This window comes from Actinia tenebrosa, unplaced genomic scaffold (assembly GCF_029948245.1).
Source record: "Actinia tenebrosa isolate PJP-AT-01 unplaced genomic scaffold, QUT_ActTen_1.0 PGA_scaffold11__36_contigs__length_13525064, whole genome shotgun sequence".
Taxonomy (NCBI): domain Eukaryota; kingdom Metazoa; phylum Cnidaria; class Anthozoa; order Actiniaria; family Actiniidae; genus Actinia; species Actinia tenebrosa.
This window is the reverse complement of record NW_028292571.1, coordinates 6,501,220-6,528,347: the sequence shown is the minus strand read 5'-3', so window position 1 is coordinate 6,528,347 and position 27,128 is coordinate 6,501,220. Positions and strand designations below refer to the sequence as shown.

General features: G+C 39.7%; 3 protein-coding genes across 3 annotated transcripts in view; 1 reads left to right on the top strand and 2 right to left on the bottom strand.

Moving 5' to 3' along the window:
- Positions 1-515: 515 nt before the first annotated feature.
- Positions 516-3,743, bottom strand: LOC116304449 (uncharacterized). The gene is made up of 2 exons (XM_031714185.2): positions 3,050-3,743; positions 516-1,367 (listed from the first exon to the last, which is right to left on the bottom strand). Exons 1-2 carry the CDS (start codon positions 3,729-3,731, stop codon positions 694-696), a joined length of 1,356 nt encoding a protein of 451 aa, XP_031570045.1. The 5' UTR covers positions 3,732-3,743; the 3' UTR covers positions 516-693.
- Positions 3,744-6,853: 3,110 nt separating this feature from the next.
- LOC116304448 (LETM1 domain-containing protein 1) lies at positions 6,854-12,034 on the top strand. Its single transcript, XM_031714184.2, has 7 exons — positions 6,854-7,212; positions 7,944-8,026; positions 8,759-8,954; positions 9,641-9,742; positions 10,046-10,198; positions 10,970-11,066; positions 11,795-12,034. Exons 1-7 carry the CDS (start codon positions 6,880-6,882, stop codon positions 11,884-11,886), a joined length of 1,056 nt encoding a protein of 351 aa, XP_031570044.1. The 5' UTR covers positions 6,854-6,879; the 3' UTR covers positions 11,887-12,034.
- The window catches only part of LOC116304447 (uncharacterized), a 41,885-nt gene continuing 26,702 nt past the window's right edge, over positions 11,946-27,128 (bottom strand). The window contains exons 2-3 of the mRNA XM_089027432.1: positions 17,039-17,133; positions 11,946-15,129 (exon numbers count right to left, since the gene is read on the bottom strand). Coding sequence (XP_088883558.1) covers positions 12,632-15,058 — 2,427 coding nt within the window. The 5' untranslated portion in view covers positions 15,059-15,129; positions 17,039-17,133 and the 3' untranslated portion in view covers positions 11,946-12,631. The remainder of the gene's footprint in view (positions 15,130-17,038; positions 17,134-27,128) is intronic.

Sequence of the window (27,128 nt, the reverse complement as noted above, 5' to 3'; positions counted from 1 at the left end):
TTGAAAGTTCTCAAAAAACTTTCAAAACATCACTCGTACCTATAAATTCCGAATAAGCCTGAAGCGAGATGACGTTTTACCCCCGACTCTATACCATAATAGTTTTTAAAATTCTTTCACATTAAAATTTTTGATCCCTTAGAGAATACAGGAACAATAGTCATAATTAAAGGGGAAAAAAAAAACAATTTGAAAAGGAATATGGTCGGGTAAAACGTCATCTCGTTTCAGGCTTATTGTACTAGAGATTTCCTATACATACCAACCACAAAACTTCCCGCGCGAGGAGCGCGCGAAGGCACAATTTCAGGGGGTGGGTCTCTAAGTTAGTAGGTGCAAGGTAGCTATAAAGGAAAACTGAGAAGGCTTCAAGCACAACAAAGGAAAGGACATTAGTATAAGAGCTTGAGTAGAGATTTTATAGGGGCAGAATATTTAATGTCCAAATTAGTAGGAAAGTTACACTATTTTCAGTTAGTACGATCTATATTTTCCCAGCTCCTTCCATTGCTGAATAAAGTAATGACCTTTTAATATCGATAAGATTTAGTTGTCCATTTGGATTCCATTTTCGAAAATCTAAGCTTGTTTTTGAGCTCGAGACTGGTGTTTCTTCTCAACACCCTATGATAAACGTCCAATTTTAAAACAATCTATTCCTTTGTATTGTCATTTCTCCTTGAAAATATCCCTTTATTTTGAAATTTCATAAATCAATACTAACGTACTTGCAACAATACTTGCAATAGAACCAATTGTTTGTGCCTTAGACCAGTATTCCGCACGAGCTACAGATTCATAGTATTTTTCTTTCATAGAAACTTCTGTGATAGCATCTACATTTTTCTCCTCTAACGATATTTCATTACCAGACTGAGAGCCAATTTTTTTGTTAATAGTTTCAATTCCTAAATTAAGTTCTTCATAAATTTTCCTATTTTCTTCTTTAATTTCTTTAATTTCGCTCTGAAGATCGGTTGAGAAATCCGAGGTCGCAGAATCTGCTTTTCTCTCCACTCTTTCCCTTTCTGCCGCCAATTGAAGCTGAACAAGTTCTCTGAGTTGAGAAGTCAAGGTCTTAAGACTAATCCCTGATTCAATAGTACCAACATCTGAGCCAATTGACGCACTCAAAGCGTATGTATCAATTGCTTCTCTTACATCTTCTAATTTATCAGTGACCTCTTTGTTCTGTGCTGCAAACGCTTCTTTGAGTTCACTGCTGTTTGCTGCCAGTTTTGAGTCCTGGGATGTCAGGATATTGAGGAGTTCAGTAGTTTTTTCCATCAGTTCTTCTCCTGTTCCTTTCACAGAACTTTTGACTTCTTTTAGTCTCAGGTAATTGATTAGAGAAGAGCTGATAACACCTACAGATAGCAATAACAAATTCAGTCAAGAACTTCAAAAAGTATATTTAGGACTACATACAGTACAGCTTCCTTATGCAGATGTCCTTATCAAGGGCAGATCCGGGTGGGGGGGATCTGGATCTGCCATTGCTTTTGGGGGCTGGAAAGTGTTTTGTGCCTTCACATACAATCACAATTATGAATTTTTAAAAAAATTAACGCTATAATATGACAGCAAGTAAACCCAGACAGCCAAAGACCACGAACCAAAAGCCATATGCAAAATTTGAAGAAATTTCACCACAGAGTTTTTGATTTTATCAGTTTGAATATTAAAATTTTTTAGGACAAAATTTTCCTTTTGCAAATTCTATGTCATCCGACCTAGAGTGTGTGTGCGCTTGAAACTTTTAATTCCAAATCTCACCAATCCCAGGACATGTTAACACTGAGATACAGCCTGAGACAAGCTCTCTCAGGTGGGGGGGGGGGGGGGGGGGGTTAAACATACTAGTCCAAAATATAAACTTGTTTCATTATGCAATCACATCACCATGAATTACAAATATCTGAACACGTTTTCGATGACTTATTTGCATGGGCTCTAAGAGACACATGTATGGACCTTCAGTGTTCTGACCAGGAATTTCTTTCAGGGGGTCGAAGGACCCACCAATCCAAAATTTAGGGGCCATTCAGAAAACTGGATGGGCCATTTTTCAAAATCTTAAAACAAAGTTAAAGATAATAATGTTTTTTGCCAGTAACTCTGTTGCAAATCAACAACAATGTAAGACATACAGTTTTATTAGTAATGACAACTTAATAAACTTTCGCTGGGCAGCCATACTTGAGCCTTCAATAAACGAGGTCAGTTAATACAGACTAGTCCCAGACTTCTTGGCAAGTTGAATACAAGATGGCGGCTATGTTCGATTTGTGGCGTTTCATGTGGACTTTCACCTTGTTTATTGAAAATATAATGCGACTTTTATCATTTCGAAAGTAAATCTTTTAAAAGTATAAGGAAGCATTCTTTGGAAAATTCACGCGCCCTTGGGGGCGCATAGAGTTGACATTTGTGTGCCATTTCTGTTTTTTATGTGCGATTCCCGCAATGGCCTGGTAAGAACACTGGACCTTTCTCATGCAACAGTCAAGTCAACTGGAAAAAGAGGTTTTTCCTCATATAGGTTACATAGGGTTGAGGATATGTGGGGTAAAACAAAGGTATTTATTCTCATCAAAATAAACATGGTACTATGTGATATATTCAATTTGATGTCATCAAAGTCCATTATATTGATTTCCTTCCAGTCTTTACAGGACATTCGCACCAATTACGGTCAGACTGCATGTTCTATTGAGCTTTTGTTGAAAATTCCTATACCCCACCATAGACCTTTTCTGTCAATAAACAGTATACATTGTGGTCTAGATTCAGTACAAACAACACCATATAAGGCATGATGTTTGTACCTAAGCTAAACCACAATGCACCATGTTTTCTATCTCTAAAAAAGGTCTATGGAGAAACTTTGAAAAAAGTCCCATCCCCCTCGAATTTCCAATTTTCTTCAACAAACCTTGTAATTTTATTTTCCTCTGACCCCCCACCCCCTGGGAATTTCCAATTTACTCCATGCTGAGGTATGGATATTTTCTGGAATCACACATTAGATTATTTTTGCACAACTTACCAAGAGTAGCTCCAACCAGAGACCCAATAACAGACCAATGCTTTGTTCTTTCTGCTCTTTGTCTTTCTTTCTCATGCGACTCCCGAACTATCCCAGAAAGCAATGCGAAATGATCCCTCTCCTGACTCTCTAATTCAGCATGAGATGCCTTAAGTTTCTTCTCCTCTAAGAGTGTTTCATGCTCCTCTGTAGCCAGTGAAAGATAACGTTCATCGTCCCTTGACACACGATCAAGTCGTTTACGGACATCATTAAGATGAGCACGAACAAGTTCCAATTCTTTCTCAGCCTGTTGTACTTGTTTCCTCAAATCCATGAATCTATTTTCAGCTTCTCGAACTTTCGATTGTGCATTCCTTACCTCTGTTATCCCTAGCAAGTCATCAAAGGCACTAATAGAACCAGATATTTTATTTAGAGACGCTTTAGTTATCTTCTCACTTTTCTCCTGGATTGTAGAAGGAATTGCATTAAAAGTGTTCGACATCTTCTGGAGTAATTTTTTGGCTGTGTTGCCATTCTTTGGGCCTTCAGGATTAGATTTATCACTTGCATCTGCTATCAGCCTTTGGCCACTTCTTAAGGAATAGCGGTTTACAGAAAAGATAATATTTCTAGTCCTCACTCGTTGGAACATCAACATTTTAAATAAAAGACAAATTGGAACACTGTCACTTCTCATCCGCCATTTTGATTAGTCCTGAACGTGAGAGACTAGGACGCACACAGGAAACCCAATAAACAAAATAATGCTAGTTTGATTGACAGCAGGTGCTTTTTAGTTATTGGTTAGTTATTAAATATACATGTCATGAAATGACTTCTTGTGGGATGAAGTAAGACTTCTTGGCCAAGAGGAAAATTATTGGATGGAGGCAATGTCTATCAGTAACAGAGATAGGGGAGAATAATCACAGATACATGTAACTTCTTGATTTTTATTAGATTCACCTTCCTAGTTATTGCCTTATTCAGTTACTTTGCTCCATCTTTATATTCGTTTATGCAATTCTATTCTTAATTTTCACGTTTTATTATTCTATTTTTTCGTTTTTGCCATTTTACCATCTCCTCAAACCGAAACTCCATTCCTTAGACCTGCTACTCTTCAGTATTAGTTTCGTTAATCGCCCATGAGACCTTATGCATGAGGCAAATGTAACCCCTGCATGCCTGTCCCTGGAGTCTCGGGCTGGTGTTTCAATTGACTAGTGCATAACTGATTTATTATCAAGGTATACAAGGGAGTCAGACAGAATTTAGGCAACTTTCAACACCGGGGGGGTTACTACCACCCCAACTTGGGTAGGGGTGTACTGCCAGGACCTCAAAACCCTGACCCTATCCCAGACCTGAAATTTTGATTTTACATACCCTACCCCAGACTAAAACTAAGAATTGTACACCCTATCCCAGACTAAAAGACAGTTTTTCAATAGATTGCAATCAATATTTACTAATGTTTTTATTGTTTTTGTGCCGGCAGGAAGCGTAGCCTATTCGCCAGACAAAAATGACCAAATCGTTAACCCTATCCCAGACAAAATGTCAAAAAATGATACCCTACCCCAGACCCAAAAGCCCAAAAACCATACCCTATAGGGCGGCACATACCCGTATAGCACGGCACATACCCGTATAGCACGGCACATACCCGTATAGCAAATATAGGGGAGTACCCCCCCCCCCCCCCGGGCTTTCAACCCAGGCACTGTTCCAGATATAGGTGTCAGTTTATGTAGCCAAAAGATACCATGGATAAATGGCTCAATGGTAAAGCACTCTAGTCTTTGTTTTAGTGTTTTAAATCTGTGTACAAATAAAGTTTATTCATCTATCCATGCGACATAGTATGATTTCTTTGAAGATTGCCTCCAAATTGTATCTGACAGTATTGCTTAGCAAGACCTCTACAACCTTCACAAGGTAGAGCAGTTGACATTGATAGGATTTAAAATCTAGCATTTTTTTGCAAGTTAGTTAATTAAAAGACCTATTGTAAGGCAAGGGCAAAATGGATATGGTAATCAAGAGTAGGCCAGTTGTCTTAGATTACCAAAAATGGAGTTTGAAATAGCAGGGGTTCAAGATATTCTGGGCAGAAAGTTAGTGCCAAGTCCATAGTGAAATTCAACTTTCGATAAAATGTACAGGTAGTATAATTTCAGCCTGTATATAATTTCTCTCAAAATAATCGTCAGTGAACATAGGCTAGATAACAGTAAGCTTGAGATATACTGTGTTCAAGATAACAAAACTCGACTTTACTCCTTTCCAAGGGCGGATCCAGGGTGGGCAAAGGGGGTCTGAAGCCCCCCCCCCCCCCCCTTCAGCATGAAAAAATGATGCTTTTTTATATTGTTTTCCGTCGTGTTGACGGAATAAACTCAATTAGCCCCCCTCTAAACTCAATTATCCCCCCCTAAAATTTTGGCTGGATCCGCCCTTGCTTTCCTCCAATGACAAAAAGCCTTGATTCTATGTTTATCATCACCTTCAGTCACCTGTTGTCCAGGAATTTGATATAATGTATAGTAGCATTAGCATGCAATTAAAATGCACAATTTGTAATGTTTACTTAACAATTATTCGCTGAAGGCGAAGTGAATATTGGGGAATATTTACTGAGACATGAGTCTTCAAGCAGCGAGGTAAATATTCCCCGATATTCACTGAGGCTGAGGCAAATAATTGTTTTAATATAAATACACAGGAGATTCTTTCAAAAAGAGAAAAAAAAGAAAATATAAGACATTTTTTCCAGTAACAGCAACAAAGCGGCTGGCCACCATTTTGGATTATCGCTGGAGGTGATTACTGTGTGATAGCGTGAGTTTCTCAACCATTCAGTGTGCGAGATTTTCAATAATCTCCTGTGTATTTTTACTAAACTAACATAGTACCTGTATATATATATCGGCCAATATATCATACCACTAATACAAAGTAAAAATCTAATAATCTACTAAATGTTTAAAGGTAATCCCACTATATCTTTTGAATTAAAAACGTCATCCAAACCCCATTCTCATCTTACAGCATCAGCAACCCACTGCAAGTAATCTTGATTTCCATCCTGTATAGGTAAACTAATGACCTCGGGAACTTTATAAGGATGCATATTCTTGACAAATTGGACTACTTTTCCAACAAAGCTTATCTTTGTCTTTACTATCATTAATACTTCATTGTCTTCTTCAGTCTTTCCATCCCAAGAGTATATTGATATTACTTTAGGAATAATGTTCACACAAGCAGCGAGGTTTTTGCCCACAAGAGCATGAGACAGTTTTTTGGCTAATTCTTCTGTGGGACATGTAATTTGTAAGACCGTCAGTCCATCTTCTGAGGTAAATTTTGAACCACCTATGATAAGAGAGGGCAAAGAAATACTTCTGCTTCCAAAGAAAAAAAGCCAGTAAAAATACAAAGCAAGAACTTGTAGGACAAAGCATATAAAACATTTCTGTACGTTCTCCATTTACACTAATTGCTATTATAACCAGGCATTCCTCGGCATTCCTACTTTTAGCTTGGGTATAACTGTCGCAAAGTAATCGGCTTGATGTCGTTTGGTCATCAAAAACAAAATACCTATTGGCGGTCATTGGCGGTCAGAATTACAAGAAAACTGCTGAAAAATAATAATTAAAAAATATGCTTTTTATTTTTAACAATTTGCAAGAGAAAACATATAAAACATTTCAATGTTTTCCCTTTCTATCATTTACCAGGCCTTCGGTAGAACGTCGGATAGCAATCGGTTTGATGTCGTTTTGCCAATAAAAATCAAAATATCTAAGATGGCCGTCAGAGTTACAAGAAAATTGATGAAAACTCATTCATTTTATTTGCCTTCAGGCTCCAATATTTCAGTAAGAAATGATTTATATACTTTCCTAAGGCCTTTAGGGTCTTCTTGGTATCATATTAACGAAGTTCACGGGAGTTCAATAGCAAGATCAACGCGAAAAAATGGCAACGGCAAAAGCGAAGGAAATGGCAGCTTACATCAGTTTAGACGTGTTATGAAACAATTTGTGTCTGGCAGTAAAGACTTGGGATCAGATGTTAAGCGTTTAGTTGCGATTAGGAAAAAGCTCAGGGCTAGTGGAAAGGATTGGAATGCTCTTACTGTAGATGAAACTCTTCACCTACATCAGGTAAGATACGATTACTGATGCAACTTCTGTAAAGGGCTTGCCTAAACGGTAGTTAAACGTGAGATCATTTTCAGCTTATTACACAATCTTCCTTTTTTTGTACATCTTGTTTCATCTCATTACATTTTGAATTGAGAGATCTTATTTTTCAGGAAGGGAATTGACAGGCACGCAGATGCACGCGCGCAACAATTCAATAGTACATTAGATGCTTCTAATACAGCCACTATTTTATTATTGTCCATGCTATAATTCCCTAAATATATTTTTACTTTTTGCAATACTTCATGATTCATATTATATTGTGTCGCGCATTGGGATCATAATCACTTGATTTTGCACTTCATAAGTAATTATTTTATTTCTAATAATAATTGTTATTAGTAAAAATACGCAGGTGATTATAGAAAATCTTGCGCGCTGATTGGTCAAGAAACTCACACGATAATCACCTTGAGCGAAAATCCAAAATGGAGCCCAGCTGCTTTGTTGCTGTTACCGGAAAAAAATGCCTTTTATCTTCTTCTTTTTTGTTTTTTTGAAAGAATCACCTCTGTATTTTTACTAAAACAATTATTATTTGCCTCAGATTCAGTGATTATTGGGGAATATTTACCTCGCCGCTTGAAGACTCGTGTCTCGGTAAATATTCCCTGATAATCACTAATATTTAATAATTGTTAATTAGTTACTATTATTATTATTAAGTTATGATTACAATTTAAATTTAGATGAAAAGTGATTTGCTTAAGACACTGCCTGCAGTCTTCGTCTTCTGTATTCCTTTCATAGGATATGCTGCTCCACTTATTGCGTAAGTACCTGAGCAGCACTGGTGTTGCTCTAGTCAATGCAATGCCTTTCATTATATGCATTATGAAATCTCTTTTATAAATAATGCTATTATGTTGGTGCTGAATAAGGTTTATCTGAATTTTATAAAATATGTAAAAAACATGCTTACTGTGCTATACAGGTGCAGTTGTGAAGCATTTCAGAAGCATTCTGCTATACTTAGTGTTTCTCCTGAATTCATCTCTTGTGTTTTGCCAATACCTGAGTGTGTACTTTACCGCCATTTGCATTGCTATGTGGCCACCCCAGACAAAAATTGCAACATGCACTAAGCAATAGACTGCCGTCAATCAAACACATTGATGTCAACATCATTTACACGCGTGTGTGATTCAAAAGGCGCCAAAACTTGTCGATTGTTTACAAAGTATTATGAGCCACACTCACTGGGCCTATCTGGGCTGATCCAAACACATGTAAATGACATCAACCTGTTTGATTGATGGCAGTCTATTGCAAAGTGCATATCGCGATTTTTGTCTGGGGTGGCCACATAGCAATGCAAATGGTGGTAACTGCATTCAGCTCACCTGCATGTTTTCTTCAATTATATGCAAAATGCTTATTCATTCATCCATCCAACCTTATGTTCATCTGTCCATTCATTCGTTGGTTCATTCATTTATCTATCCAAACTGTTATTACGATATTATGTGTTTGTTACAGAAAGGAAAATGTTTTAAAATTTCAGCTTCATGTACCCCAAGCATTTATTGTCACACCACTACTGGCTCCCCAGTCAAGAAGAGAAGTTTATCAAACATGACGCAGCAAAAAGGAGAAGCCACTACTTACCATTAGTGAGAGAAGTGGGGAGGTACGCTCTACAAGAGAAGGGTAAAGAACCAGGCAAAGAATATGAAAAACTTTTTGATGTTTCTATAAAGGTGAGGACAAAAGGGCGCTATGGAGTATACATTTACTTTTAGCAAAAATGTAAAAAAAAAGAAAATCCATTTGCCAAAAATTACTTCACTCCCATGTCTGCAGTGATACTCTTGATCATGATAGCAACCACCATCACATCTCAAAATCTAGACTTGCTCCAAGCTGTCCTCTCTGAGACTCTCTGAGAGCAAAGCAAGTGAATTAAAAGCTAGCATCAAAGTCGTGAGAGGTTGACTTATTCCTCCCGATTACAGTTCATTCACCTGTGAGTTCATTCGCCCAGACTCAAGTCGCCTGGATTCATGGTTCGGTCGCCCGTAATGCATGGCTAAATCGCCCTGAGTTCATTACTTAAGGGAATTGTCACACCAGTAACTCAAACATAAAGTTATTTAGCCATTACGGTTTTGCACTAAAAATGGCATGCATTTAGACTGAAGTGTGTGCAAATTTAAATTTTGCACATTGATAAAGAGGGCAAGCATTGTTCAGACTTGTTTTTGGGTCACTAAAATTGTTGAGAAAGAAGTCAGCACATTTGATCCTCATGGTTGGGCTGCCTGGGCTATATTTATCGCGCAGTAAACTAATATGGAGATGAAGGACTTTAAGTAAGTCTGTAAACAGAATTAAACTATTGTTTTTGTCAATAATTTATTATAACTTTGCACTTTTAAAATGGCAGACTATAAACAAAGGCCATCCAACAAATGAGGAACTACTGAAATCATCTGATAAGTTTACTGAAGATAAACTTGGATTTAATGAGTTGCCCAAGTTCCACTTGGTAAGTTAATAAATCTTGGAGAAAAAAGCTTTGACTCCATGCCAGGCTCTTCTGTGGTGACCTAATCTTAAAAATGAAATCTGTTAAACTGTACTTACTAAGTTTATCAAGCACTAATGTACTAAATAGTACAAAACTAGTACAATATATCTTGTTTTTCTATTGTTTCATCAGTGCTATTTAGTACTAAATATTGCTAGTTATATGTTATTTGTTTATAGTGTTGCACTCTACAGAAATATTCTCCAATTCTGAAGCTATAAATAGTACTTATCAGTCCAGCTTATTCAATTTTTTGAACAGAAAAAATTAAGTCAAGCTTGGCTCATATTTCCATGGCTTCCAAGACGTCTGTTACGAGGAAACCTAAAAAGGCGCATAACAGCAATCCGCAAGGAAGATTTTGCCCTAAAACGAGAGGGTTTAGAAACTCTAGATGATCAAAAGATCCGCAGGGTGAGTGGTTTTGAGGATTAACTCGATTTTGAGTGACAAATAGTACTCTACATGAATTAGGGGTGAGGTCAAAACAACGGTCCAAAATAGGGACCCGATTTTATGAATTAAGGTGGTGAATACTGGTACATACCCCCTCCCGCCTCAGAGACCTGTTCAAATGCTCGATACTGGGGGTCTGTAGTGGCAATTTCTATGCACAAATAAGTTTTTGTTAGCATACATGCAGACAGACAGTCCATTCATTTCTGTGATTTGGCTTTTAGTTTTAGAGATATTTGGGGACTAAATTTAAGATTTCACTTAACACCATCCCTCCCCCCGAAACCAGGTCCTGTAAGATGACAATTCTTTTGTCCTTGTCCCTTAGTACAACTTCTATTGTAGACACTTTTTTTTGTCCCAGATATATGAATGCACTAGCCTTGAAAATACTCTTAAATGTATCCAGGCATCTAAAGCCTGGTTTTTACTAGCGACACAAGCATAAGACTCCATACAAACACAAGAAAAACGCTTGAGAAATGCAAGCACAAGCACAAAGATTAAAAAAGTTTGATGTCTTATGCTTGCACTTGTGCTTGAGCTGCTAGTGAAAACCAGGCTTAATGGTGACACCCTCTTTACAGAGGGTGGCAGACTTTGCAAAAGTCTATGTACCTGTTTATATTCCTGGTTTCCGGTATGTTTTACTGGTGCACAGTTGGTTATTGATGTAAACTGGACGTCTGCATAAAGTTTAATTTTCATGGAATACTTTTGATTTTGAAGTTGTGCCATCGTCGTGGTCTAGATGTTTCTAATTTGGACACAGAAGCATTAAAGAAATGGTTAATGGAATGGGTAGAGCTGTCGACCTCTGCCTCAGGTATAACATCATTTATTGTAATTAAAATTATCCACGGCTTGCCTTGAAGTTCTATGAGAGATCTTCTTGAACTTTTGTTGGAATAGTCTCCTGCACAGCAACTCACTTGACAACACTACTTATAGTCACTGTTCCAGAAGACTACTGTTGCATGCAATTGTGTTAAATTGAACCCCAGGAATGATCAGGAAAAAGGACATCAGGTTTCAGCTCGAAATATGTGACACGGGGGAAAGGCATGCGATTTAAGAGCCAATACTTTATATCCTGAAATAGCCTTTGGGCTTACTGTATACTAGAAACAACCTCTGGACTGATGTAAGTCAGGGCACAGCTTACTCACATATTGAACCCTGAAAAAACCTCTAGGCTGATGTAAGTCAAGGCAAGACTAACTCACATAACTTAGTGTGTTAGGTATTTGTGGAGGGAGGAAAACCGGAGAACCTGGGGAAAACCTAACAAACTTTACTCACATGTGAAGCTGAGCCTGCATGAGAATTGAGTCCGAGACCCCAGAGGTGAGAGGCAAGTGACACTTCTGCTATGCCACCTTTGATTCCCTTCATTGGGATTAGTATGGGGAAAGATGAGCTGGGTAGCAAGAGTTTGAGGTCCAATACCAAGAGGATATGCCAAACTTACAATTCCTCTTGGGTCAAGGAATTCATAATTTCTAGAACTTTTCAAGTAAAGATGTGTTCACAAAAATGTTCCATTTTTTTCAGGTCAAGGAGATTCGTTTTTAGCTCACATTGCAGTATACAAAACAATGAATTACCACAGGCATCCCGCAAGTCCAACCAGCCCTTCAAGCTGACAACTTCATTTTACTTACTTTATTACTGTACTAGTGGGGCTTCAACCCATCAACTGTGATTACCATTTCAATGTATTTTAATCAATATGTAAATATTCAGTGTTATAAAATGAATACAATTTATCATAAACTGTTATATATGTACAAACTGTCAAAGTACATTTTTCTTATACTCTGATTGGGCTAGAGGGTATCACGTGGACATGAACAAGTTTCAATGTTTCCCTGGCAATGGCTCTCAGCGGGCAACAATATGTTGTCAACTGGTAATAACAATGCTGAAACACGGCCACTCATACTGTATATATTACTTATAAAGTTCTAAACTAATGACAATTTTGTTTATAAATCAAAAACTTCTAAGAGTTTTGAACACAGACCATGCTTTTCCTAACTATAACTATTATTATCGGTATATAAAATATTAATATTGCATAATCTAATTCATTTGGGTACAATGAATTATTAATGAACATCGAGACTATGATTATTGACTACTCTAAAAATATATGTTTGTAAAATCTATAAAATGTAAATTTGAAACTAAAATTATGTGCTCAATCATGACTTGATCATGCTATGTTGCTAATAGTCCTTCTAACAGTCCAAACAGGTTTGGAATACAGTACAAGTTTTTCTATGAAAATAGTTTATATACAGTTTCCCTTGCAACCAGTGCATGTGATGCACCTTTGTTAAAAACCTGCACAGTTCTAGGGTGGCAAGTATAAAGATATATCTTCTTCTAAGACGACATCATACACACGATTTCCTCTTTGTTTTGATCCCATTTATGCTTTTGAACAACTTCGTAAACATCAATTAATAGTGATTTAAATTCCTTCTGGAAGATAAAGTCTTTCAAGAGATATTCCTTGAAGAGAGTTGTGCGTCCTGGTTCTGACACATGTTGATATGCGTTCCTCATGAAACGTAGTAGTTCTGCTACTGAAGTGGTGTTGTACTTGCGTCTCCCTGCCATCATCATCCTACTGTATATATATACCATAGTAGGACTTTGTTCTGACCATCGTACTGTTTGAAACTGGGCTTCCAACTGAGTCAATGCGAGATCTTTCTTGAAGTCACTTGTGCATTTTTGAAAGATTTCTGGTTGGTTTGCTGTGGCTTCCAGAAACTTCATTTTCTTTTGGTTAGACCAGAAGAAAGGATGGGCTAACACCTTCTCTGCATTAGGGCGCTGGTCTTTTTCGTCTTTCAACATTTGGTCAATGAGATGATCAACCTCCGGGGAAAGGGAGTTTTGAATATTCAAATTTTGGCTTAAAATGTTTTCAACAGTTTTATGCTCCACATAAAGACGATTTTCTTTAGTGCATTCCACATCTGTCGGTTCAAATGGATTCTTGGATGTCATCAGGTAGTGAAGTACGAGCCCTGCTGCAAATACATCAGACGCAGTGGAGAATTGGTCCAGACTTCTGTGTACTTCTGGAGCCATCCAGCATCTGGTACCACCATTGTACCCTATACTTGAGGAATCACTGTCTAGCATTTTACTTAAACCAAAGTCTGCAAGTTTTAGCATGAGTCTTGATGAAGAAACGAAGAGAATGTTTCTTGGTTTGATGTCTCTGTGGATAATGGTCTTATTCGACTGGTTGTGAAGGAAATGCAGGGTACTTATGATGTCGTAACAAACTTCAGTGAACTTGATGTTATGCATAAGGTTGGGTTGGTTTACTAATGTTTCCAGTGTTCCCTCCATCAGCTCCAACATGATGTAAACAACATTTTGTTTCACTACAACATCCAAATATTTAACTATATTGGGGCAACCACTAAGAACCAAAAGATATTTAACTTCTCGTTTATATTGACGGATTTGTCTTTGTGTGTGGCAATTTACTTTTTTAATGGCAACTTTTCTGCGATCTTTTGTGTTCTCCCCTGAATAAACACAAGTTCCAAAAGCACCAAAACCAATGGGTTTCTTACTATACTTATAAGACGACACCGTCGACATTTCCTCTTCTCCCTCATCCTCAGAACTCTGTGCCTTCAGTACTATTGGTCCACTTCTTTTTGTACTTGTCCCAATGTCTTCTTTGAGCTTTCTTTGCGCTGTTGGAGACAGCCTTGAAAGCTTTGATCTGCATGATGCTTTGGAATTCTCTTTTTCATCATCCTCTGAAGTACTCTTCTGAAATGTTGCATTCCTTTTTATCCCCATGTCTTCCATAACTGTACGAGGCCATGGCTTAAGAAATAGAAAATTTTTTTTATCGCCTTCTGAAGTAACGCGATATGGTGCAACGGACAAGCTACTTCGCACTTCGGACTTCTCTTCTACATCATCCTCCTTTGAAGTATCGGTTCTAAGGAATAAGCTTTTCTGTAATGTTTCATTTGTCTTTCTCATGTCTTTAGCAATTGCCCAACTGCATCGCCGCTTACGAAGTGGCATTTCGGACTTCTCTTCTTCATCCTCCTCCTCTGAAGTAAGGGCTCCATGGGATATGCTATTCAGTAATGGTCCATCTCGTTTTCTCATGTCTTTCGCATTTGCCGAACTGCGCCGCTTACGAAGTAGCATTTCGAACTTATCTTCTTCATCCTCCTCCTCTGAAGTAAGGGCTCCATGGGATATGCTATTCAGTAATGGTCCATCTCGTTTTCTCATGTCTTTCGCATTTGCCGAACTGCGCCACTTACGAAGTAGCATTTCGGACTTCTCTTCTTCATCCTCCTCCTCTGAAGTAAGGGCTCCATGGGATATGCAATTCAGTAATGGTCCATCTCGTTTTCTCATGTCTTTCGCATTTGCCGAACTGCGCCACTTACGAAGTAGCATTTCGGACTTCTCTTCTTCATCCTCCTCCTCTGAAGTAAGGGCTCCATGGGATATGCAATTCAGTAATGGTCCATCTCGTTTTCTCATGTCTTTCGCATTTGCCGAACTGCGCCACTTACGAAGTAGCATTTCGGACTTCTCTTCTTCATCCTCCTCCTCTGAAGTAAGGGCTCCATGGGATATGCTATTCAGTAATGGTCCATCTCGTTTTCTCATGTCTTTCGCATTTGCCGAACTGCGCCGCTTACGAAGTAGCATTTCGGACTTATCTTCTTCATCCTTCTCCTCTGAAGTAAGGGCTCCAAGGGATAAGCTTCTTCGTGACGTTTCAAAAAAAGTTTCCGCATTTCTTTTCATCTTTATCAATTTCCTCTTCTTCCTTAAGCTATTGAGCGTCGCTTACGAAGTGGGTTTTTCTCTGGAGTCACCTAAAGGAAAAACGTAAAACTGAGAACACCAAGGTCAAAAACGCACACTGGAACAACACCAACATGCTAATGAGTCAAACTCGTTTCCGTGGATACACGCTTCCGTCGGCCGTGGATAAGTTCAATTCAAAAGTTCAAATCGAAGTTAAAAGACAGTTTATTAGATTAGAATTAGAGAGTTAATTACATCCATTTTGAAATCACTGGTGAATTCTACCATCTGATTGGCTCCCAGCAGAGTGATTTAAAATTAAGTTTTAAGGTGGCTGCCTACCTTTGAACGTTCGAGTTTTAAAAAAAGTCTAATATTTTTAAAAAAAGTAGGCATTCACCTTAATGTCTTATTATTGCAGGAGATTTTAAAATGGATATAATTAAGTGGTAATTGAACTTCGTGTCGTGCAATCATTCTTTGGTCTGAAATCAAACTTGTGATTAACAAATTGCACTCCCGCCACGCGGTCTTGCAATTTTGTAATCATCACTCGTTGGATTTCAGACCAAATTGCACTCCACTCAGTTCAATTACCATTACGAAACGTTAGACAAGAAGAAAAAGAGCAACAGAGAAGTGGCTAGTTATGCTTAGGAAGCGCATATTGAAATGAAGAATTTGTTTTTCAATTGATCATCAGTTTTGTAATGTTTAGGTTATTTGAATAGACCTTTTATTTTAATGCTTTTGTCGAACATGTTGTCTTGTTCTGAATCAGTTTTGACCTTTGCATGTCAAAACCTGTGATCAAGAACTCTTAAGTAAAACAAAGAATTACATTTATTGATACATAAAGACATGGAAGTTCATTTCCCTCTAGTTTTTATCATTACCAGTAGAATAGATAACACAAGAGATAGAGACCACGATGCCGGTTGACTTAACAAATGTAAATAATGTAAGTAAATAAAATATTTTGCTGAATGAAAACATTAAGTCATAAGGGGGTTCAGTGAAACGTCTAACAGCCATACATTTTGCTTGGTAATATTCAACTTCTTTACAGTAAATTACGCCCTCTTGTTGCAAAAATTCCCAAAACTAAATGAAAGACAGATACATGCCAAATGTTTGATTGAAAGATTCAGTAATTTTCCACTGCCAGAAAATCAGGAAATCAGTATTTTTTCAAAGTCAGGAAGTCAGGAAATTCCGCGAGAAGTTCTGAAGAAATCCTTCTCAAAATTTCCTTAGACGTACGGCGAACATGAAATTACTGGTGTGAAGAACTCAATCTAACTTCTTTATTTCACTGATAATAAAACAACATGGCGTATCTCAACGCTGATCAAGACAACTCATTAATATGCCATGCGGTTGTGAAACCGCTGGCCACGCATACGTTCATGCTCAATCTATTACAACTGGGGGAGAAAAAAAATAACAAACAAACAAACAAAAAAAAAAAACATTTCTCCATCGAATCTGTGGCATCATTTCATTTCAATATGAGCTCCTTGCATTTAAGACGTTTGGGAAGGGTCCATTCGATAAACATGGCGGCTATAAAACGACATCAAGACAAGTAACATGACAAGAAATGTCATTGAGCACAGACAACCGGTTTATAAGTACATAACTCATAAGATTCACATAAGATTCATAGCTATTACGATTACTCGACCCGTACGTGTATAGGGGTAAAATTCCCTTGATGCAATCATAGCCGTTAGCCGTCGCTCCTTCGAGTAGCAACTTACGGTAATGCTTCTAAAAGTTTGGAAGGGGTTTACAAATAATAATATTTGTTATATATTTTGGCAATTCATTCGTTTTTTAGAACTAGAAAAAGTACTTAGAAATTTCGAGAAATGTGTCTAAGGTATTTATATTTTAATATTTTTCTCCGACAACGCTCTAGTAAGAAATAAAATTTTTGGTGCCTACTATTTCGACCACAATAGCGTGACTTACCTTTAGTTATCGGAGTCTTCAAAGAGCAGTTTCAGCGTTATTATGAAACCCTTTGGAAAGAAGAAAACACCTCTGGGATCAGGGAACTGTACGTGCTAAATGTATTAGAGAAATAGAAGTAAGTAACAATAAACTTTTCGAGGCTTCAATTGTGTTTCTTCGGTATTGGCAAAACCTTTTTCAAGAATTTCACCTTACCGAGTCTCCGAAAGAACGGAGGGGGGTTGGTAACGTTACCTTGCATATAGGGGCGCCTTGCATATAGGGGCGCCTTGCATATAGGGGCACTTTCCATAAAAGGCCATCGGTTGAATGATATATGATATGAATTGTATACTGCTGCAAACTAAAACATAGAACATATCGAATAAGGTTGTGTGAATGTAAAAGATTGAAAAAATCAAACTAAAACATGTACGATTTACAAGAGTCTATCCGTGTTTTGAGACCGGTTTTAGCGAGAGTGTTTAGCGATCACTGCCTGAATTAAAAGCACGTTAAATCTCGCAACAATCATGTATTCATGCAGGGGTTTATAAACATCTATTGACTACTAGTGCTGGTTGTATTACATGATTCATTTACAAGGATCTCTTTTATCAAATATAAGCCGAAAGCGCCATTACAGACATAAACTTCATAAACCAGTCACGTAAATATATCAGAGAAATGTTGAAAACCAAATTCGAAAAATTAACTTTACTGCCATGAAACAAACACCGTAGTGATCTACAGGATTAAGCGGTATCAATGTAAAAGTTTCAAGAGAAATTGATTCATTGTTGTAATCTAGGGGCGCCTACTTACGTTACCTTGCATATAGGGGCGCCTATTAACGTTACCTTGCATATAGGGGCGCCTACTTACGTTACCTTGCATATAGGGGCGCCTACTTACGTTACCTTGCATATAGGGGCGCCTATTAACGTTACCTTGCATATAGGGGCGCCTACTTACGTTACCTTGCATATAGGGGCGCCTACTTACGTTACCTTGCATATAGGGGCGCCTACTTACGTTACCTTGCATATAGGGGCGCCTACTTACGTTACCTTGCATATTGATGGTTTGCAAGCATTCCCAAGAGAGTCAAATTGTGGTGCCGTTATTACTGATCATGGGTATTTCGTGAAGCTGAATAATTAATATTTATAGTTCGTTTATTGAAACGTCAAGGCATCTTCCGCAAGCTGCATTCTTCAGGGTTTTTTCTCTCTTAGCAGAACTTTCATAGAGGCTCTGCCGCCTTGCAAAGGAACAGATTATTGTGGCGCCGGGTAGATTAGAGAGCAAGCAATTAGATTAGAAAGGAAGTAATTACAAACTACTGGACGTTTTTGTTTCATCACAGTGATTTGGAGTGAAAAGTAAATGCTTTGCTATATCTGCCTTTACCGTAAAAAACAATGAATTCCCAGATCAATATCCCTTTCCTTCTTGTTGCTCTTGTTGCGGTCTCTCGTGCGAGTTATAAACGTACGTCATATTGGGCGGCGGAAAACATTGAACGACTCAAATTAAGATCAAAAATTGTCAAATTCTTTTGTTTCAAAGTTGACGTTCACAAGATATATCCTGTTTCATGAGAGTAAGCGGTCTGAGCAACTGGTTAGGTAAACACACATAAATTAAATATCATAGGATTGTATCATTTTTGAGTTCAACGAAATAAAACCTCTTCGTTTACTGGGCAAACATTTCGTGGCGTTTTTATTAATTGATATTCTTCATAGATCTTTAAAAATAAAGCCGATACTCCCTTTATTACTTTGATTGCTTTTGCTTCGTTTCATTTGACTGCTTTTAAGAAAGTGCGTTACATATGTACACATCGGGCGTCCCATAAAGAATAAATAGAGGATAGGACATGGCCGCGCGGAGATACGAATTTTATCTTCGAGTGTTCAATTGAACGCAGCGAACGAGAGAGAAATCTAAATTAAACACGAGAAGATAAAATTCGTATCTCCGCGCGGCCATGTACTATCCTCTATTTATTACATAGATATCGTTGAAACTTAAATAAAACAAAAGCTCAAAAATTCTTTATTACTTTATTGTCAACAGCGACATCTTCACGTGTGAAAGATATGGTATTTTCCCCTGGTGGAAGATATCAAGCTTTAAACACTAGAGAAAACCTGGTATTTCATCGATATCTATATAATAAACCACATCTAATTACAGCTGATTTAGCCGTAAACTGATCTTACCAGGAGAAACCCTTTAAAGAGCAAAAAAAATTATAAAAAGTTCCAAAAGTCGGGTTCCCTGTTGTTACCTTGCATATAGGGGCGCCTTACTTACATTAATTTTTTGTTGTAAAACTACCTTTCTTTTTTTTTTTTCCATTTGTGATCAAAAATACAAAAAGAATTTATTGCTCCGCAAAAGAATAACAAAGACGACTATAGATGGCAAATAAATCTAATGATATACATGGCTGCTGGTCCCCTCTCACACACGGGATATTAATCTGAATATATTCAGAAGGGTATCATCAGGTACCACCTGACTCATTGTCGCCAGCGTTTAGTATTCATACAACTTTCTTTTTTTCTCTTTTTCCCAACATTTTTTCTTTTCTTGTTTTATCTTAAGGATTTCTTTCCATTAGAAATGCTTCTTGGTGATTTTCTGTGCAGGGGTTTACTCCCCTGATTCTAGGTGATTTTCTGTCCAGGGGTTTACTCCCCTGATTCTGGGTGATTTTCTGTCCAGGGGTTTACTCCCCTGATTCTGGGTGATTTTCTGTGCAGGGGTTCACTCCCCTGATTCTGGGTGATTATTACGATGGAACGGGATTGGATAGGTCGGATGCGTGACGAAGACTGATCCAAACAGAAGAGGAAGCGTTGATTTTTACTATTAGACTGGAATCGGAAGAGGAGGACTGGAACTGGCAAGAGAGGTGGAAGAAGAGGGAATTGCGCTGGCGAACATGATTTTCTGTGCAGGGGTTCACTCCCCTGATTCTGGGTGATTTTCTGTGCAGGGGTTTACTTCCCTGATTCTGGGTGATTTTCTGTCCAGGGGTTTACTCCCCTGATTCTGGGTGATTTTCTGTGCAGGGGTCCACTCCCCTGATTCTGGGTGATTTTCTGTGCAGGGGTTTACTCCCCTGATTCTAGGTGATTTTCTGTGCAGGGGTTTACTCCCCTGATTCTAGGTGATTTTCTGTGCAGGGGTTTACTCCCCTGATTCTGGGTGATTTTCTGTGCAGGGGTTTACTCCCCTGATTCTAGGTGATTTTCTGTGCAGGGGTTCACTCCCCTGATTCTGGGTGATTTTCTGTGCAGGGGTTCACTCCCCTGATTCTGGGTGATTTTCTGTGCAAGGTTCCCGATCACTGCTAATGTATGACGGATTCCGCATCAATTTCGAGATCACAAAAATGCTTTGGTAATTTATCCTTGTTTTTTTTTATGCATTCGACCATAGCTCTGCAAATGTTTTTGAATGGTTTTGCATGATGTCCATCACTTGTGTCTATTACATGTGCCATCTCATGTATAATAGTTTCAAAGAAATGCACATCACTTGGAATTTCTTCATGGAAAATAGCAATAAAGTAGTCGAGTTTCGGTTCTTTGGAGGTGATCCCTTTGTGCAAGCTGGTAATGCCGTACAAGCATTTTTGGGGGGTTTTACATATTTTCATGTAATCTTCCATCTTCATGCACCCTATGTAGGCTTCTGCATTTGGTTTTAGCCTTTCGCTTGGGTACATTTCCACTATCCGGGAATACACCTCTTGTGCTTGGAGGCTCTCTATTGGGTATTTCCTGGAAGCTTCGTACATGGCAATGAAATCCTTATGCTGGCGTTCTTTAGATTTATTCTTTTTGGCAATACAAGTACAGCATTCCCACTGGGGATTACGAAAATCACCTTTCAGTAGTATAGGGGATGGGGGTTCCAGCGCAACGACCACCGGAGGATTACCCGTCTAAAGTACCCCCCCTCGATTCGTACCGCTATTACCCGCATCCCGTGTTTATGTAAAATATGTTAGTCTATATATGGAGTGCGAAGATTGTAAGAGAACTTTTAAGAAAGAAGTGGACTTGAAGAAGCATTTGAAGATGAAGACGAAATGTATGAGCAGCTATGATTGTGGATGTGGTAAGAAGTTTGAGACTAAGGTTAAATTGTTTTGGCATTGTCAGGATTGTGAGTATGACTACGACGATCTGAAAAGGGTCTGGAATTAGGTATAAGATATTTCCTATTATATAGATGGAATCCCAAAGCAATTTCGAAACGGTATCAATACCCGGTAACGGTGAGATTGACGTTAGACAGTTTTGGCGTCAGTCAGAAAGGAAGGTCAAGAGAACGCTTCGAAAAGGCATAGAAGAATTAGGAGCCCTGAAAGCGAGTATAATGGTAGAAGTAAGTTTATCAAAAGATGAGGTAACGACGACAGCAATGCTGCGATCAAAGTCACTGGTGATATTAGAGTCCACGAATCTGGATAGGTCACTCAGCGAAGCCTTAGAAGCAATAATGGAGTCGCTGTCTAACTACACGAAAGAAGGATCAGGTTGGACAGTGGAGGAGGTAGAAGGTATGGAGGTTAGCATGGCAAGGTACGTACCAATACGAGGAGGAAGTTACGTGCCCCTACCAACGTGGGTAGAAAGGAAGAAAGCCATAGTCAACGTAAAAAATGATGACAACAGATGCTTTATGTGGGCAATACGATCCGCACTGTATCCAGTAGATAAGGATCCGTGTAGACCAAGTAAGTACCCAACAGACGATTTGGAGTGGGACGGTGTGGAGTTCCCAATGCAGCTGATAGACATACCGATATTTGAGCAGGAAAATGACCTAGCCATTAACGTTTACGGAGTCAGAGACCAAACGATAGTGCCACTAGTGTTGTCAAAGAGTAAAAGAGAACGAATACATCTCTTCTACCACGGCGGGCATTATTCGTGGGTCAAACATGTTAGCAGACTATTTTACAGACACACCAAACACAAAGGCAAGAAATACTTCTGCGATTGCTGCTTATTATCCTTTACCAGCGTTAAAGCTCTAAAGGATCACGACGAAATATGTCGCGGAGTCGAAGAAGTGGCGCAACGGATCCAGATGCCCACAGATAAGAACCTAGCGTACTCAGACCATCAAAAGCAGATGCAGGTGCCTTACGTGATATATGCAGACTTTGAAGCGTTGATAACTAAGGAAGAGCAGAAAAGTGGTGCCACGAATAAGGTGGGATTACATGAGATTTGCTCCTTTGGTTACATAGTAGTCAGATCAGACGGTAAGGCTAACCCCCCTGTAATTTACCGAGGCAAGAACGCAGCTAATAAGTTCCTAGAAGCATTGCGAGAAGAGGAGGGGGAGATAAGAGAACAATTAAGACGTCCAAAGAAGATGGAATTTACCAAAGAGAACCAGGAGGCTTTTACCAAGGCAAAGAAATGCCACATTTGCCAACATACGCTTCTTCAGTTTGGAAGACGGGCCAAGAAAGCGTGGGACGAAGATGGAAAGTATCTAGGAGAAGCTCATTTCAAATGCGGGAAGTATGCTAAGAAGGGTGAGAAGCCGGGAAAGCCCTCCACGCATTGCATTCACTGCCACAAAGCATTTGTTGAGGATTTCTATGTGGATAAGGTTAGAGATCACTGCCACATCACGGGTAAATACAGAGGAGCGGCTCATTGGAAATGCAACATAAACTTCAAAGTAGACCCAGAAATGGAAATACCCGTATTCTTTCACAATTTAAGGGGTTACGACAGTCACTTACTTTTACAAGGAACAGACGGCTCCGAAGTAAAGTGCATACCCAACAACAAAGAAAGGTACATGTCCGTAACTGTGGGTAAGCTGAAGTTCTTAGACTCGCAGCAGTTCATGGCGGACTCCTTAGCAAACTTGGTTAAATACAACACGGAGTTCCCCATTTCCAGTCAATACGGCGCGGAAAGGAAAGGAGTCTACCCATACGAATACATGGATTCCTGGGAGCGATTCGAAGAACCCCTACCACCCAAAGAGAGATTCTACAGCACCCTAAACGAGTCCGGTATAAAGGACGAGGAGTACCAGCATGCGTTAGATGTGTGGGAAAAGTACTCCTGTGAGAATATGGGAGAATACCACGACATCTACCTACGTTCAGACGTAGTGCTGCTCGCAGATGTTTTCCAAAGCTTTCGAAAGATGGCAATGGAATACTACGGGTTGGATCCAGCGAACTTCTACACGGCTCCTGGGCTTAGTTGGAGTGCGCTTCTAAAGAAGACAAACGCGCAACTGGATTTCCTAACGGAATACGATATGTACCGCTTCATGGAAGACGGTATTCGTGGCGGCGTATGCGGACCCAGTCGACGTTACGCCCGCGCAAACAACCCCTTAGTAGAGCACGACCCAGAGAAACCAACCACATACATTTACTACTTAGACGCAAACAACCTCTATGGTTGGGCAATGTCACAGTACCTACCTGTGAGAGACTTCGAATGGGATCCAGTGAAGCCGATAGACTTCTACATGCAGGTAGGAAAGGAGGAAGACAAGGGTTATGTTTTAGAAGTGGATCTGGAGTACCCAGAGCGCCTGCACGACGAACACAATGAGTTCCCCTTAGCACCAGAAGCGATAGAGATACCATTTAAGCAGCTGAGTCCGCTGCAGAGGGAAATGTGCCCTGGTTACAAACCGTACAGGAAACTAACTATGAACCTGATGGATAAGAAGAAGTATGTGGTGCATTACCGCAACCTGCAGTTCTATGTGCGCCACGGCTTACGCGTGAAGAAGATTCACCGCGTTTTGAAGTTCACGCAGGAACCATGGATGCGCTCCTACATTGACTTTAACACACAAAAGCGTACGCAGGCAAAGAATGACTTCGAAAAGAACCTGTTTAAACTAATGAACAATAGCGTATTTGGTAAGACAATGGAGAACATCCGCAAGCGCGTAAGCATAAAGATAGCCAGCACCAGAGAGGAAGCAGAAGCATACGTGTCACAGCCTGGATTCGTTAGATACGTAGAAATGTTAAACTTCTACGTGATTCACATGAAGAAAGCGAATTTATTCCTGAATAAACCCGTATACACGGGGTTTACAGTGTTAGACCTATCAAAGCTGCTCATGTATGAGTTTTACTACGACAAGCTAAAACCGAAATACGGTGATAAGTGCCGCCTCTTATACACCGACACCGATTCCTTGATACTAGAGGTGCAGACGGAAGACATTTACGAAGACTGTGTTTCCGACATCGATGAATACGACACCAGCGATTACCCACGCGACCACTTTCTTTACTCCCCTAAAAACAAGAAAGTAATCGGGAAAATGAAGGATGAGATGAAAGGAAAACCCATCGTGGAATACGTGGGCCTGAAACCCAAGATGTACAGCGTGCTAAAGCTGGACGGTGTAGAAAAGAAAGCTAAAGGCGTAAAAAAATACGTGGTTAAAAAAGACATTACGCACGAGTCCTACTTAAAGGTCCTGCGTACGCGCAAGGAACAGCGACATAAAATGAACAGCCTGCGCAGCTACGGTCATCAGATACATAACGTTACACAGGAGAAGGTGTCACTGTCTGCATTTGACGGTAAGCGATGGATGTGTGATGACGGAGTGCATACGATAGCATTCGGACATCACACGATAAGCAGTTCTTCCATGACGAACCCACGTGTGGGACCATCGTAAAGATAATACAAGATGGGCTGACCCTTCTTAGCTATTACGCTTCGGATCTGGTAAGTTTCCAAAGACCAATTAGGATCCGTAACTCTTTTGGATCCTCCTTCTAATTCACCCGGCTCATAGAGATATCGGACCGTGACATTACCTAATTTCTTTTCATGGGGGAAGACCGCCCTCGAACTTCTAACGTAGGACTTGTGTTCCACGTGTTTCTTTTTTATGGCATCCCTGGGTTTTATTCCCGTAGCCCTGGCCGCCTCGTTGTTCAAAGCCGCGACGACCTGGGGGAGCCTCTGAGTCCATTCCCTGTTGCGTTTGGAGGGATCTTCCAGCTCTTTCCAATACTGGTATCCAAAGAGACGCTCTGCCAGGGTCTTATTGAATCTTTCGACGATGCTCTGACCCCTGTGGTACTCAGCTTCGGCTCTCCTAATCTTAGTGTCGTGGTCTTTCAGGGTCTTGGTAACCACGCCCATGAACTCTGTCCCCGCATCCACTTGCAGCAGCTTAGGCCATTTCAAAACGCGCTTATAATCCTACCTAGGGCTTCTGCGACTTCCCCAGAATCCTTGCTGGTTATGGGTTCGGCGTCCTTGTATCTGCTTGCGATATCAACTACGGTCAAAGCGTATCTATAGGTCTTCTTTCTCACCTTGTCGTGCGGTAAGAAAAGCAAATCCGCCTGATGAACCTCGTTGGGGGTATTTACGGTGAAGCTGGGTCTGGGAATGTACTTAGGCACGGGAAGATAAACCTGCCAGAGGGTTTGTTTTTTCAACCAGTTCTTAGCTGTTTCGTCTGATACCCTGGCCGCGGTCGCGAGTTTCTTGATAGCTGACGCTCCTCTCCAATAGCCTTCCGGCCCATAGTAAATCCTTTTAAGTTTGTCCTCTACGCGGCCCATTATATGAATTCCAAAACAAGATTGATCTTACGTCCGTTAAAATCCACCGTCTTTCCGTCCACTTTAATGGTGATGTTTATGCTTTCTACCAAATTAGACAAGTCATAGCTCAAAGAAATGGGAGTGTATTCCACTGGGTCAAATGGATTACCTTGGGGCAGAAACTTGGACATAAGAGAAGACTTTTCTCCATTGTTGTAACTATGAACCAAGTCGCAATAGGCTTCGTAAGAGGATGCGACTTTCCATTTCACATCATATGTATTGCCGCTATTTATTGTGGTACTAGTAAGGCCCAGGAGTTCTACCAATGAACTGTCCTCTAAATTAGCGCTTCCACTATTTTTCTTGAATTTCATTTCATGGAGTAATCCTGTGGTAAGAGTATATCCATGCTTTGCTAGCTCCTTAGCCAGTGTTATAGGGGTGTAATGGGAATCTGGTATTTTTGGTTTGGTGCCGGAAGTTCCGATGACAAAGCCATTAATTAAATTATACCAAGAATTGTACAAAGAGCAACTAACCAACCTTACCTTACAGGCTTTGATGGGGGGATTCAGATAAGTGGTAAAGTTATTCTTGTCGCTTTCCAAAAAGACGATCATTATATTAGATACGCCAAGGCCACGCCTCCCACCAGCCCTGCGACTCCTACGAAGACCAACTCATTGTCTTTTTGTTTCTTAGAAGGCTGGTAGTAATTCTTAAACTGAGGCTTTCTTAACCTCGTTAATACCGCGGGGTGTGCTTGCGCATAAAGTTTAAAGGCGTAGTCTGTATTTTCGAAGTTCTTATCCGCCTGCATTTTGTCTTGGTAGTTCTTGTCCAACCAATCCCTGTAAGCTTGTCTTTTTTCATTCCAAGCTGCCACGTCCCGCTGATATTTCTCCAGCGCTAAATCGTGCCTTTTCCTCTCAGCGGCTAAGTCTCCGCTTTTGTCGCCTCTAACTAATCTATCCAAATACTGACCACCATAATTAGCTCCAGTGAATGCTAAAGCTGCAATAACTCCACCTACGACCACGCTAGCCATATATATTACACCGTAGGTAGGTACTTTTCCTTCCGTAGGTAATCCTTTACCATGATAGCCCCGCCCACGGCAGCGGTCATCTTAGCAAAATTAGCGAAGCTCTTGCTTGGGTCTTCAGTAAAGTCTTCTTTGAGCACTTTCTTACCTACCCAACCAATACCCGCAACGATGGAAGTAATGATAGCTGCTTCTTCAACAGTTTTCAACAACGCGGTTGACATTATATTACAAAGCGAGAAGGTTATTACTCCATTTCAGGGATCTTACTTTTTCTAACAGCCGGTTCCACAGGTGTGTAATATGTTGGTGGTTCTACCTTTTTCGTAGCCCACCATTGTAAGTAGAGGCTGCCTGCTGCTATAGCAACTCCCAAAGCGCCAATAACGTACCCAGGATTAATAAAGGATTCCTCTTCCTCCACCTTTTCTTCTTTTTTAGCTTTGTTCTTTTTA